Here is a 13,576-nt window from a genome sequence, read left to right as displayed (position 1 = left end):
AAAACCGCATAAAGAGGGGTCCAATAAAAACATAAACACCCGAGCGAGTTAATCCCAAGGGCCAAAGTACCCCGACCTTACGGTACTTAAAAGCCTGAAGACTTATTAGCTATAAGTACGTTCGAAGATTCAGATCGTCACAGTTAGCGGTGAATTTTATGCTTCGTTTAAATGGTGCGATTCTCGTTACATTGTGGGGCCGTATGGCTGTGTATTTATAGTGATGGACCACCGACCGCAATGTACGACAACTGACCCAATATGTCGCGCGCCAATTGAATGAAGTAAATAATAATAATAGTAATAATAAATGCCTGACACAGTATAAACTAGTAAATCTACAAAACACACGCCGGATTTGTGACGCGTGCTGATTTATGTGGATCACCAACTGGTTTTTTACTGTATTTCGATCAGTTTGAGTTATAATTTTAACGTTGGTGTTACAGTGGGTACGACAACCAGTGCGGCCAACAACACAACTTCCACGTCGACCACTACGACGTCAAACTTTAAAAGACAGGTAAAAAACTACGTGATGATTAAATATGATAGTATATTGTAACCATAAACTTAATATTAAGTGAGATGGGCCTACTGGGCGTACTTAAGGTACACATTACAAATAAATCTTAAGGGCTGTTGCAGTAAAGTAGGTACTAGAACTTACATAGACATTTCTAAATTAAAAAAAAAATGCCAGCAAATATCTGACACTCCCACTCATGTCACTTGTCGTTAACTTTACACTAGACAGTTAGGTAGGTACCTATATTCGTATGTCGAGAGTGTAAATAGTAAGCTATGAATAAAACACAAACAAGATACGTACCTACTTAGCTTTAATGAACACTTAAGGTATTTTTAGTTAGCGTGGCACAAAAGTTCAATTGTTATCTCAATATTAAAAATGACTCGAACGAAACGTATGAAAATAGCGTGATAAGTCCCGTGTTTAGTATTTAACTATAACCGTTTTTTTTTGTTTATATCTTACAGAATACAATTGATTCGGCGTCTATAAAAGAGAATACAGTTCGGATCGCCCAGATGCAGGTGTGTACATTTCCTTAATTTATATAAGCTTGTGAAACTTACTCATTTTAAATGATAATAACATAACGGATAACTCACGTCTGAAATTGAGTTTAGCTCGACATGTTTCGGGCTAATCTGTAGCCCTTCTTCTTAGGAGCAACGTGACCCAACGCGCTTTGCTCAACTGTTTCCACTGGAGCTGTGCTGTGCTAGAATAGATAAATGAAGCGTTACCATATTGGTTCATCAAATCACAGTTTCGTATATACATCAGTGTTAGTATGATTATAGCGTAATTTGACCTATAGCCTCTTAAGGAGAGGGTCGTGTACGGTGAAAGAAAACATCGCGTGGAAACCTACACAAACCTGCGAAGCAATTCAATGGTCTGTGCGTCCGCGTGACTATTGCCACTGCGAGGTAAATACTCGTGTCGTGATAGCCCCGTTTATAGTTTTTAACTATGGGTCTGTGTGAAGTTCCCAATCATTCTGAGAGGAGATTTGAAATGAAATTTATTTGCTTGAGACATGGTTAACAATAAGGTGGAACAACTTTGTTAGGATCACAGCACATTTTGCCACAATTTGGACACGCAAATTTGATTGGAGGTCTGGCCCTATACTACGAATTGCAAAATTCGAACTTCGTATCTTGCCGTGCCGCTGCGTTAATATTATTTAATACGAGAGTAAGAGGGACCGTATGATACGAACTTCGTTTGTCGAATTTCGTAGTAGCCCCCCCTGTGCCCTGCAGTGGGACGTATTTAGGCAGAGATGTGCGTTAGTATGTCTGAGGGTCGTTGTGGTCGTCAGGTGCAGAGCACGACGCGGCCGGCGAGCGCGCAGCCCAAGCCGGAGCCGCGCTCGCGCACCGCCGCCGCCGGCGCGCGCCGCTCCACGCACGACGCCGCGCAGCCGCCCAAGCTGAGCCCGCCGCCGCCCGCGCCCAGGTGACACACGCGCACACACACACACACACAGTATTTAGGTGAGAGATATGTTTGTATGTCTTATTGTGAAGTTGTCGTTATAGTGGAACATTTTGACACACGACTTGAATAATTCGGCATTTAGTCCTTGTGGCGAGCACGACGCGGCCGGCGAGCAAGCCGGAGCCGCGCTCGCGCACACGCACGACGCCGCGCAGCCGCCCAAGCTGAGCAGGTGACACACACACACACACACAGAGAGAGACACACAACACAGCTTACGCCGGATCTACCGGACCGATGAACCCATTTCGTCACAGCTTAGCAACTTATGTAAATTGCGTGACAATACAATAATCGGGTAGTCACATCCTGGTAGTCCGGCCAGGATCGTCTCCACAGGACGGAACTCTTCAACGACTAATGGCATCGACTTGAAATTTGGTATGCAAATTTACTTAGTTTGAGTGACAATACAAGTACCTACAGTCACCTAAAAAAAGCTTGTACGAGTATTAAAAATGTTTTTTTTTATCAAAAACATTTTTTTTCTTTGGTCTGTATTAAATTTAAGATGTACTTTAATTATCGATGGGTTCAATAATATTATGGCTTAATCATATATTTATTACATCTGTTTTATTTTATCATATTTATAGTATTAACAAACATATTAGTCTACTTATCATGATTACTTGATCTATTTATGGTACTGTACTAGTAACAAGTCTCTAATCTAACCCTTTTCTGGCAGTGTCTTCATTCGTAAACTGAGGCAAATTATGATATAATACCAAAGAATATTCGTAGAACAGTTTGTCCAAACTGCCTCTTATAATATGTGGACGCTTTTATAGTTGACCGTGCGCTACTAAACTGTGAATTTTTGTACAAAAAATGGACGGCCACGGTGTAATAAAATTGATTTCATCTTCAGTCGTACATTCAGACTTAAATGGACCGTTGAAGACGAAACTGAAATAATTTGTCCATAGATAGAGAATTTGTCCTAATACACAGAGGTCCAGAGTTCCGAGTTCTTTGTTCTCTATCATGTATAGAGTCTTTAATGTCATGACCGGGAAGAGATATAGGAAAAAGTTATGCGTTATGTGGCTGCTACATTAAACACCGCGGCAGCGTGATGAGATAAGCTAAGAACATAGTATAACATAATATTGATATGGACCTCCGCAAAGTAACGCCAGATTCAATAAATTATATCATGTTGCATCTTTAACGGACACTTAAGTATGTTTCGGCTGTATCGTTACCGCGGCGAATCACAAGAGCCTCCCGAGCCCGACTGCATGACGTCAGTACTAACAGCATGCCCACTTGCCCAGCGCGGTGGCCCAAGGGGAGGCCAAGAACGGCACGAACGGAGCCAACGGCACCTCCGCTAAGACGCACGTCAAGAGCGCCTCTATATCCTCGGCGAGCGGCGCCGCGCCGCTCTCTGACTCCGCCGCGCACAACGCTAGCGCGAGGGACCTCGCTCAGCCGCGACCCAGGTACTGGAGGGGCAGGGGGTGTCAATGAAATATCTTGGCTAGTCTCTAAGCGAGAATACAGGCACGCGATATATAGGGCTCGTTTTTAATTTACAACTGAATAAACTATTTTTTATAACTTGCATTATCATCCTTTCGGGGTTTCGGGTGGTTGAAGTACAACCCCGTATTTGCTGACCTGGAATGAACGACGATAATGTACGACCTGATAATTCAAACCCTCATGTACGGTCGAGTTTGTAAATTTCTGTTGACGTTTTGAACTATTAAAATTGTTAAGTTAACGTCTGATTTTGATATTACCGGAGTATCATAATAACTGTAAAAGTTAAATTTTGAATGTAGATTTTAATTCTTCCAGTTACCTGTTGTAATAATATACTTGTAGCCATAGGACCCCAATATCATAAAACCGCAAGGCACCAGGGTCCCTAATATATGATGCCGTTCTAATCCGCTTATGCAGAGACAGTTACAAGTTATTTCATTCATGTCAGCTCTCATGCGATCCCTTCGCCCACGAGCGTTTTTGTAAGCAGCTTACGTTTCGTAGACGCACGGTTTTAGTTTGGTTTTTGTTTCCGTTTCAGGTTTCACTGCACCTTTTTGAGTGCTTTCTAGAATCAGCTCTGTTTTTTTTCATTCAATTTCAGTTCTAGAAGTCTCGATGAATTAGATAGCTTAATTGTTTTCGTTTCTTGCTTTTCGTTGGCTTCGTGTGGCACATTTTAATTGTTTAGGCTTAGTAATACTTTTTTACTACGCTTTTTATTCTTCACCTTTTAATGGTATTGCACCTCAAAGCACTTGTTATTTTTGATTTGTTTTATGATCCATCTGGAGTATCTCTAATGCTGCTGAAAGGTAAGTTTTGAATATTAAAAAGACTAACAATAACTAACCGTTTATTTTCTTGTTATATTGTGTATCTTATTTATTTTATATTTTTTCTATTTATTTATTTAATTTGCAGTGTTATCTATACATATTCTGTTCAATTAATAAGTAATCGATTGGATTATATTTAGACGACTACCTAGTATCAATGTCAACGAAATAGCGCTTGAAATTGTAGAGCTACTCACGTGTTCAAAATTATTCGCGATTTCTGTTTTTCTTAATTTTCTGCCTTAAAATGTTATAGAATAGAGTATTACGTGAGGTATTAAGGGGGGAGGTGGTTGATCCGAATCCCAGCCACTCTCACGCGGGGTGGGGGAGCAAATATCACGTAATTTTTTTCCCGCAATTAACAGTGCGAAATTCCGAAGAATTTATGTCAGTTCTATGTCCGTAACCATGTACAATGACATCACCCTGCGTACATTTTGCTTAGAACTAGCTAGTACTGGATATGCATAGATAGCTACAAATCGTCACTACTTTGAAAAAATCTCGTATCTAAAATCAATACTTTATCAAAATTTACCTTTAAAATAATGTACATTAAGTTCACTCAGAAAATCATCGATTTTGCGGTAGCTTTTTACAAAGTAGTGACGAAATGTAGTACCCCCAATGCGCGAGTCCAACTCGAAAATCAGTTTTTTTTTGCGTGAGTTGCAGCAAAGTTATTTTAACCATAATCGATGTCAAACGTGTCATTAAATTCCCTCGATTTGACAGCAGATTTGACATGAGTTATGGTACACTTAGGGGCTGTTTCACCACCCATTGATTAATTTTATTTTATGGATAAATGTAATGCTATCTCCGTCTATTCGAAAAAAAAAACAGAGGCGGCATCGTCGGCATCACATTTATCCGTCTAATAAATTTAATCAATGGATGGTAAAACAGGGGGTTAAACTAGTTTGCTAATGTCTTTTGGAAGTCAAAACAAAATATCGGCTTTCTTTTTCTTTCTCATTTGATTCTTCAGGAAAACTAAGAAAGCGAACCAGTCCCGAGCGACATTAACATTCTAGTTGTACCTAATATAACTTGTTGCAACTCCCGCTTAGAGTCGCGTCTAGGAACTGACTTAGCTACCGTCGCAAGTCCACGTTAAGTTGTTGTTTAATATTATATGTGTCCGCAGCCTGAACTCTGCGCTGACGACGGCGAGCGCGGGCGCGGCGGGCGGCGCGCGGCGCGACCTGCCCAACCAGCTCGTGTTCCCAAGGAACGTGCCTTCACGCTCCACCTTCCACTCAGGTCGGTACCAGACATAAAGCCCGAGGGACTTTCACGGGAGGTAGACAGGGTCTTGACTGTTATGTTGTTAACATTCTTAAAAGGTCAAGGAAGAAACCTGTCTGCGCATATCAAGACCTCGCAACGTTACGAGTACTCGCGACGCGCTTAGGGCTGTGTTTCCACCAGAGATGTGCGAGGAATGTGTTTTTTATAAACCAATAGAAACGCTTCATTTACCTAGCCTCGCACAGCACCACTCTGGTGGAAACAGCTCAGCGGAGCGAACCGAGGTAAATGAAGCGTTTCTATTGGTTCATGAAAAAACACATTCCTCGCAGCACATCCTCGCACATCTGTGGTTGAAAGACAGCCTAAAAACCCTGACTTATTTATAGTTTCATCTTATCTTAATTCTTGGATTCCTTCTTGATACACTTCGACCCACAGGATCCTTCACTCTTAGTCCATTGCTTTTACCACGTAAAATGGCTAGACGGAAGTGGATGAAATTTTGTATGTATATAGATGCACGTCTGGAGTAACACAGGCTACATTTTATCCTAATACTCCCATGGGATAGAGAAAAAATCTTGAAATCACAATAGCTGGGTTTAGAGTCATAAAATTTTGCATGGGTGATTTTCAATAAGAATCACGATAGGCATGGTAGGCAATAGGCGTTCTTATTGGTAATTATTAATTATTGGGAATCCCCATGGAAATTGAATAAAACTCTGAAATTTAGATGCCAGATGTATCAATTACGCGCGCAAGGCAGCGGGTAAAGTCTGACATATAGTAATAGAGTATGGTATATCGTTGCAGGTCAGACGCGGTCGCGCGGCGCGTCAGCCGGCGGCGCGTACGGCGACGGGGGCTCGCCGCACCAAGCACGCCCCTCCTTCTTCTCCAAGCTGTCTTCGAGGTTCTCCAAACGGTCAGTTCACCGCACATCACCCCCTATAACATCACACCTAACATGACCTACACCATTCACCTTCTCCGCTTTTACACATTTAAAAAGTAAAATCGAACTTTAAATTTGGAATGGAATGAGGTTCATTTTCTAGCCTAAAAAAAGGATAGTTATAAAGACTGACTTGCTTGAATTGGTTATTGAAGAATTTAATTGTCGTAAGTCCTGAAGAGAATCAAAGACCAGCAAGATTACAACTGTATGTGGTTCGGTATATTTACTTTTAAATGATTAAATGATTGGACTACAGCCGGTTTGTTTGTTCAAGCGGAGTCATAAAACGACCAAACCACAAACAAACCGACTAAAAGTGTGAGACACTAACCTAACAGTCAACATTCTAATTTCTGCTGTTGGAAAAATGAGTTTTGATAGAGATAAGTAAAAATATATCTCTTACCAAAATGATGTTTAGCCGACCATCATTTAAATAATACTAACCAGAAGTCTTCAACTTAAATCATTCAATACCATTTACAACTACATCAAGTGACTAACAAATCGTATAATTTATATGTTGTCTATTATTTATTCTTCGCCCAGTCGCTGTGACGCTTCTCGCTAACTTATCTTAGTATTTATACATAGGTAATTCATTTTATCAAAAGATTTGTGTATCTCTTGGTATTTCAATTAATTTTTATGGGCAAAACCAAGCTTAAATGACAATGTTCTCTTTTGTTGTAATCTTTTCTATTCATTCTTTAAAATGTGAATTTTTATGACTAGTATCATTCCTGTGGATGCGACAGCTTTGTGAATTTGTTTCTTTTGAAGCTTTTGTATTTAAATTTTGATCAATAATTTGCCCGATGATCAATAAATACCAAGAAAAAAAATCTTTTATAAGTATTTTAGGTATTTATATACCAATTCACAGCCACGCTTCTTTGTTAGCCGGCACAGCTTTCCACGCACACTATATCGTTTCATCATCACCATGCATAGAGTAGATTTTGTCTTATGATAGCAAAGTGGCGCCCAACATGGGGCCCGATATGACTTGATTATTTTTTTATAAAAAGGGTTGTGGAACAAGACGTACAGCAGTGCTTTACTTGAGCCCTATATGAGTTTCTGTTTCCTTTGCATGACTATTGCACCATGAGAATAACATAGACGTATAAAAACGTTTTTTTCTTAGTGATATTTTCTATGTTGAATGGCGGTACTGACTGTGTGAATGTTCTACTGACTTGAGTGCTTGGTTAAAGATTAATATGGTATAATTTGTTATTCTCACGCGTGTTCCCGTGTCTATGGCAACCGAAACAAACTCAATAGAGCGGCCTGTTCACGAGACTCCTCTGTAAATAAAAAAATGTTAACACCATCTTCTACGACACACTTTCTAACTTGTCACTTGATTAACATCCGTATTGTCTAGTTATTGTGGCTCATTTTTGTGTTTTTATTTTTTATACTTTCACTTGTATTTATTTGGTGCTCAATTGTCTCCCTCGAAAGAATCCGAGCTCCGATTATTATTTCGTTTTTATTTTGTACTGTTGTGTTTGGTCTCGCGTCAAATACAGGGGATGCACGATGCTCAAACCTCCTATCTCCCTTTCTGTCAATTGTAGTTTACGTACGCACATTCGATTTAAATGTACATAAGCATAAGTGCCGTGTTTTGGATTTAGCGCGCAAAATTACCCCCGATCGCTGCCCAGTGCTGTGTCAGACTAGCCCACCGTCTTAGTTCAGTAGATATCAAAGCATGATGTATTCCCCTTTTTTTCTGTCGACGAAACGCTATTTTTCATTTAATTTTGCTACTTGAAAGTGTGCTAAGTCAGAGCTGTACTGCCAAGCTTTGAGTGTTGTCCGTAGATTATCGTAGTGCTTTAATAAATTTACTTGGTGCCGCGTTACGCAGAGTACTATGTAAGTATGTCCGTTTACGAGAGGTGTACGAAAAAAAAAAGTTTTTTTTGTTAATTAACGCCCTGCGTGCATCCCCCGTGTTTACGATTATTTTCCCACCTAACCGTGCGCTTCTACTAACGAATGCCGACGGTCGCGATTATCGATTTTTCTCTTAGTATCAATTCGCTTGTTGTCTTATCCACAACCCTTTTAACTAGAGTGTTGCGACGTGACGGACGTGATTTTTCACCATGTTTTTTTTTAACGGAGGGAGTTAGTGAGTGTAGAAGTATTGTGCATCTTTTCGTCGCGAGAAAAACGTTTAACAGTGGTTGTAATAAAGTTGGTGGCGAGAGCTTTTGCCTCTTAAAAGTGAGCCGGAGACCGGAGAGGGGGCGATTCGGCTCGCGATTGGTCGTCTCGCTCACCCATTCCGTTGTACGCAGGTTGAATCAAAACCCTTGAGCGCCGCCCCAGCATAACACATGAAGACATGGAGCGTTATTATTATTATTATTATAAATATAAAAATTATAGAAAATTTTACGCAAAAGCCCCTGTTGAGTACATTTTGTATTTAACAGAGTGTTTTGCTATTCTTCATAGAGTAACAAGGGATGCGGAGTTCTCTAAAATTTGGTCCCTTTATACCGTCCATATTTAAAACGGTTAGCAAATATTTTATATCTTTTCGTCATTTGATTCAATTAAAGATCATATTGTCGCCTCCCGCGCTACTCTATAAAGAATTTCACATAGGTTGTTGAAACAATTTCATTGTATTATACTTAATGTAAGCGGTACATTTAGTTGACATTTTGATTTGAGTTCGATTTATATTTAACATAAATAAGAGAAACATTAATTCGCGGCGACATTTCTTTCTACATGTTATTTTATAGGAAATAATGAAACTATATTACTTGATATGAGAAAAATAAATGTATATTTTTACACGAGTCTCGTAAGATTATTAGATGTATTCGAAAAGTACACTCGAGGAGAAAAGTTTAGGGTTAACGAATAAAGTATTTGATTTTATTTATTTCGTGAAATGGCATGTAGAAGAAATCTAGTCCCGTCGCGCGTCGCATTTCGTCTTAGGTCGTAAGAGCATCGAGTTCTAATTCAGAACGATTTTTCTACATTCCAGGGTTCCGTAAGTTGTTTTTAAGTTCACAAACATGCACAAACCTGTACCTATTGATATTGTTTCTTGTTTTCTTGTTGACGTTTCGGACTCTGCCTAAATTGTTAAAAATTTCGACGACTGAAAAATAAATATTTTGTATATTTGTATTATTATACACATAGATTTTTCAGTAAATACTTTTCACGTTGTTAAACTTCGGATGTGGACCATTTTGAATGAATATTTAATATAAACATATATTATTATATATTTCCCTCGTGTTCTACCTACTTGTTGTTCTTAGTCGTATTTTCCTATACTATTTGAAATGGTCCACAAATGCAATTACTATACTTGTGACTATGAGCCGGTTATTGCTGGAGAGAAATATCTATAAGTTGATTAATCTGTCTGTGATCACATCTTTGTTTAAAAATAAAAAACGAACTAGAATTTAATTTGATGTAGGTATGTATTTGTCAATTTAAGTCGAAAGAACTGCGTGTGAAAATAAACGTTATGTTTACATTAAATTCACCCTCCAACGCGTATTCCGACTTATCAGTCACAAAGTATATCTACTAATTATAATGTGTGAGTGAGACAAACAGTATATAAAGATAATTGTTTAGATGTAAGAGGCAGATCCTAATAGCTTTGGTACAAATACTCAGTAGATGTTACCACATAGAAAACACAAAAAACCACTTTTAATGTAACACTTTTTTGTTCCTAATCAGAAGTATGTTGTTTTTAATGTACCCTCGAGATTTAAACAGTCTTTCTTCAAATAACTTTAAATTATGACTAAAAATAAATATGTGGATTTTTCCAATAGGCCAAAACATTATTATTGTTTATAAAAACATGTCGACCTGCGCAATAGGTTCTATCAGAAAGCTATAGTCTCCAGATATAACTGAGAAACAAGGTGTATCTGACACCTCAATAAAATATGTGCCTGATCCAACCATATCTGACCACAGAAGAATAATACTCACTTCCATATTTTAAATAATGAAAATATCGAAAAGGCGTAAGATTATTAATAATACATGAAGCAGATGGCAGATTAAGCTTCGCTTATATTTCGTCTTAACATTTATTTATGGCAGCTAATTCAGATCTATGGACAGTCCAATTTAGTAAAACATGGCAATGGCATAACGTTGGGTGACAAGCAAAAGTCATCAACTACCACTTAAAGTCAAGAGGGATAATCAAACTTATGCATAGCATCGTAAGGTTAATATTCCACTAATCTTTTTTTTTGCAGTTAGTGACTTTTGCTTGTCACCGGACAATAATAGGAAACACTTGATTTTCAAACGTTTTAATTTACAAACTATTTTACTTCTAACATTTGAACGAACATCTGAAAAAAGTATACTTGATTTTAAAATTTTACTCAATTATGCAAAATTAAATTATAATTTGAAATTAAGTGAACTATTTTCGATACGATTATCGCCAACAATGTATTAGCAGTTTTATCTTTTTGCGTTAAAGTTAATTCTGATAGACTTTTGGGGTTAGTTGATGATGCTCGTTTATTTAATATAGACAAACAAAATAACAGGGTTTTTTATATAACTACTTGAACAAAGTAACTCCGCGAATCAGCCATATTGTCAATCATTTAAATTTTTAATGCCTAATTGTTGAACGAAGTCGCGTTTCTAAGTTTAGTATCGTGGTTATGTTCGTTGAAAATGAACCATAGTGAAGTAGTTTTTTTTTTCAAATACATTAATATTGTTTGAGGCCTTGCTCCATTGTTTTTCCGTATTCGTAACCTCATCTAGAATTCATTACGATGTGTTTTCACGTAGGATTTAAAGTTGTACATATTTGTACATTTTGACATTTTGTGTGTTTAAGTGTGAACAAAAAATAAATAGGATCGTCAAAATAGATACGTATATGTGTTCTTGAGTATTCATACTAGTACATAGTGATATAGTCCATTCGCTGATGCGTAAATATATTTGTGTAAATTTATATTATTTCTATTGAGATCAATATTTTTGTTTTTTATTTATTTTTTTAATTTATGTTAATCATCACGCGTGATCAATATTAGTTTTGAAATCATAACTGAAACTTATAAATAATTAGATGATTATTATCTGTATTTATATCGAAATTGTAATCCAAATTATACTGAGCAAAATGTGCAATCGAAAATCATAGTTTGAAAATTATTTTGATCCTCTGCTATATTTTTCTTCTTTAATGTACCTTAGATGTGTATTTTTTGACAATACATCGAGCACACAAGAATGTGATGTCTGATGTGTGTTTAAAATTAAGGGACTAACTCACGTCAAACTTTGGTGCTGAAGCAGTAGACGTGCTGGATTTAGTCTTATAAATAAATAATAATATGTTTTCTCTCAAATGTTGAACTTCGTACAAAAGAGTCATATTAAAAATGGTCCCTTGTTTAAAGTTGAGTCATCAATATTTTTAAAAATATCTCCAGTTTAAAACGTCCGTAGCGTAAGACGCATGCGCAGATAAAATTTCAACAGATGTCAGATACGTAAATGTATCTTACATCTTATAGTGCCTATATAGTTCAGAAGCTGTTCGTACCTTAGGACGATGGAGTTACTTACTTATTCTGTTTATCTGATTCATCATAGAGTAGGGACTAGGGCCAAATAGTTTCAAACAGAGCTTCATTTTAGAAATATTTCCAGTATCCTTTTGGTATAAACAAAAAACAAAACAACGTATGTAGTAATATATTTTATATATGTACACAAACTTATATTATGAGAGCGACCTACGCACACTAATAGTGCATTATATTTTCTTTTCTCTGTTATTTTTTTTTACAAAAACGAAAAGCAATGCTGTTATTATAGAAATAAAAATGCAATACATTCTAATATAGATGCTAAGCTTAGATAGTTCATGTAATTTGGTAATAATTTTATATTTTGAGATTTGTTTCACCCCTCGGCGTGGTTACTGTTGACTTTGTATTTAGCTTCGTCGCATTTTTAGTTTAATTCCATTGATTGTAAGCTGTAAGTGTATCGAATGAATGTGTACGTGTTACACTATGACAAAGCATATAAATGTCTAAGGCTACTTAAAAAAAAACTAACACGTATAACTTTGGCTCGGTACATTTCATGACATTATCCAATAATATGATTCGTGCGATTCTCAATTCATCTTTAACGTTTGGCTCCTGATGCATTTACATTATTGTAAAATCATTTTGATGTTTTTTGACTTAAGGAAATGCCAAAATTTATTACATAATGATATTGTTAATTGGCGTGTTCGGTATGCCGAGCAAATTGGATGCAGATCATGTTTAAGTGATACAAGATCCCGTACGGGTGTGTCGCGCTTCCCCAAATAATCAGGTGTTTCAATAACATTAACTCTGTGTTTTATTTATTACCTTTAAACTATTATGTCGTCAAGACACAAGTCTTACTATACAATGGTTTAGCACCCACAATTTATCTATTTCATTTATACTGGGCGGCAAAAAATCGGGCCCGCAAATGTATGCAGTGATTGGTAATTTCATATGTATAGTTGGCTAAATTTTGTGCCGCTGAGTATATCTTAAAGAATAGTAAAATTTAAATTACATTAAGAATGGAGATGACATTAAAAATGCTATACCAACCGTATCTACATATATACCTCCTATCCAATTGTTACACTTCCTAGCATTTTAGAACGACTTAAGGAACTTCTACATGAGCTAACTCCGTAAAGTAAATTTTAATACGTTCCGTCACGACGCTATAAAGATTCCAATATGTTTTTCAAGAGTCTTCTCTCGACACAGGTAATTAGCTTGGTTTTGAATATGCAGCTAGACTTTTAAACACGCAATGCTGCAGTTAGAAGCATTGCGCGAGGAGATGAAAAACACTTACCGTTTACGAAGAATGTACTGTAATTTGTAATTTGCATGATGTGAGGTCGATGATAATCTC

At 37.2% G+C, this 13,576-nt stretch overlaps 1 protein-coding gene across 19 annotated transcripts in view; it reads left to right on the top strand.

Annotated features, from left to right (window-relative positions):
- Nucleotides 1–13,576, top strand: part of LOC141444299 (serine/threonine-protein kinase MARK2-like) — a 196,646-nt gene that overhangs the window by 172,101 nt on the left and 10,969 nt on the right. For 16 of the 19 annotated variants that reach the window (XM_074109801.1, XM_074109816.1, XM_074109812.1 and 13 more), the window contains 6 exons: nt 450–523; nt 1,000–1,056; nt 1,857–1,993; nt 3,319–3,486; nt 5,528–5,643; nt 6,451–6,562. In XM_074109801.1, coding sequence (XP_073965902.1) covers nt 450–523; nt 1,000–1,056; nt 1,857–1,993; nt 3,319–3,486; nt 5,528–5,643; nt 6,451–6,562 — 664 coding nt within the window. Of the gene's footprint in view, nt 1–449; nt 524–999; nt 1,057–1,856; nt 1,994–3,318; nt 3,487–5,527; nt 5,644–6,450; nt 6,563–8,916; nt 13,007–13,576 lie in introns of those variants that run through there. The other 3 variants (XM_074109814.1, XM_074109802.1, XM_074109808.1) reach the window with 3 other exon arrangements.

The sequence above is a fragment of the Choristoneura fumiferana genome, chromosome 29 (assembly GCF_025370935.1).
Source record: "Choristoneura fumiferana chromosome 29, NRCan_CFum_1, whole genome shotgun sequence".
In the NCBI taxonomy this organism is placed as follows: domain Eukaryota; kingdom Metazoa; phylum Arthropoda; class Insecta; order Lepidoptera; family Tortricidae; genus Choristoneura; species Choristoneura fumiferana.
The sequence above is the reverse complement of the archived record's forward strand: the minus strand, read 5'-3'. Positions and strand labels throughout refer to the sequence as shown.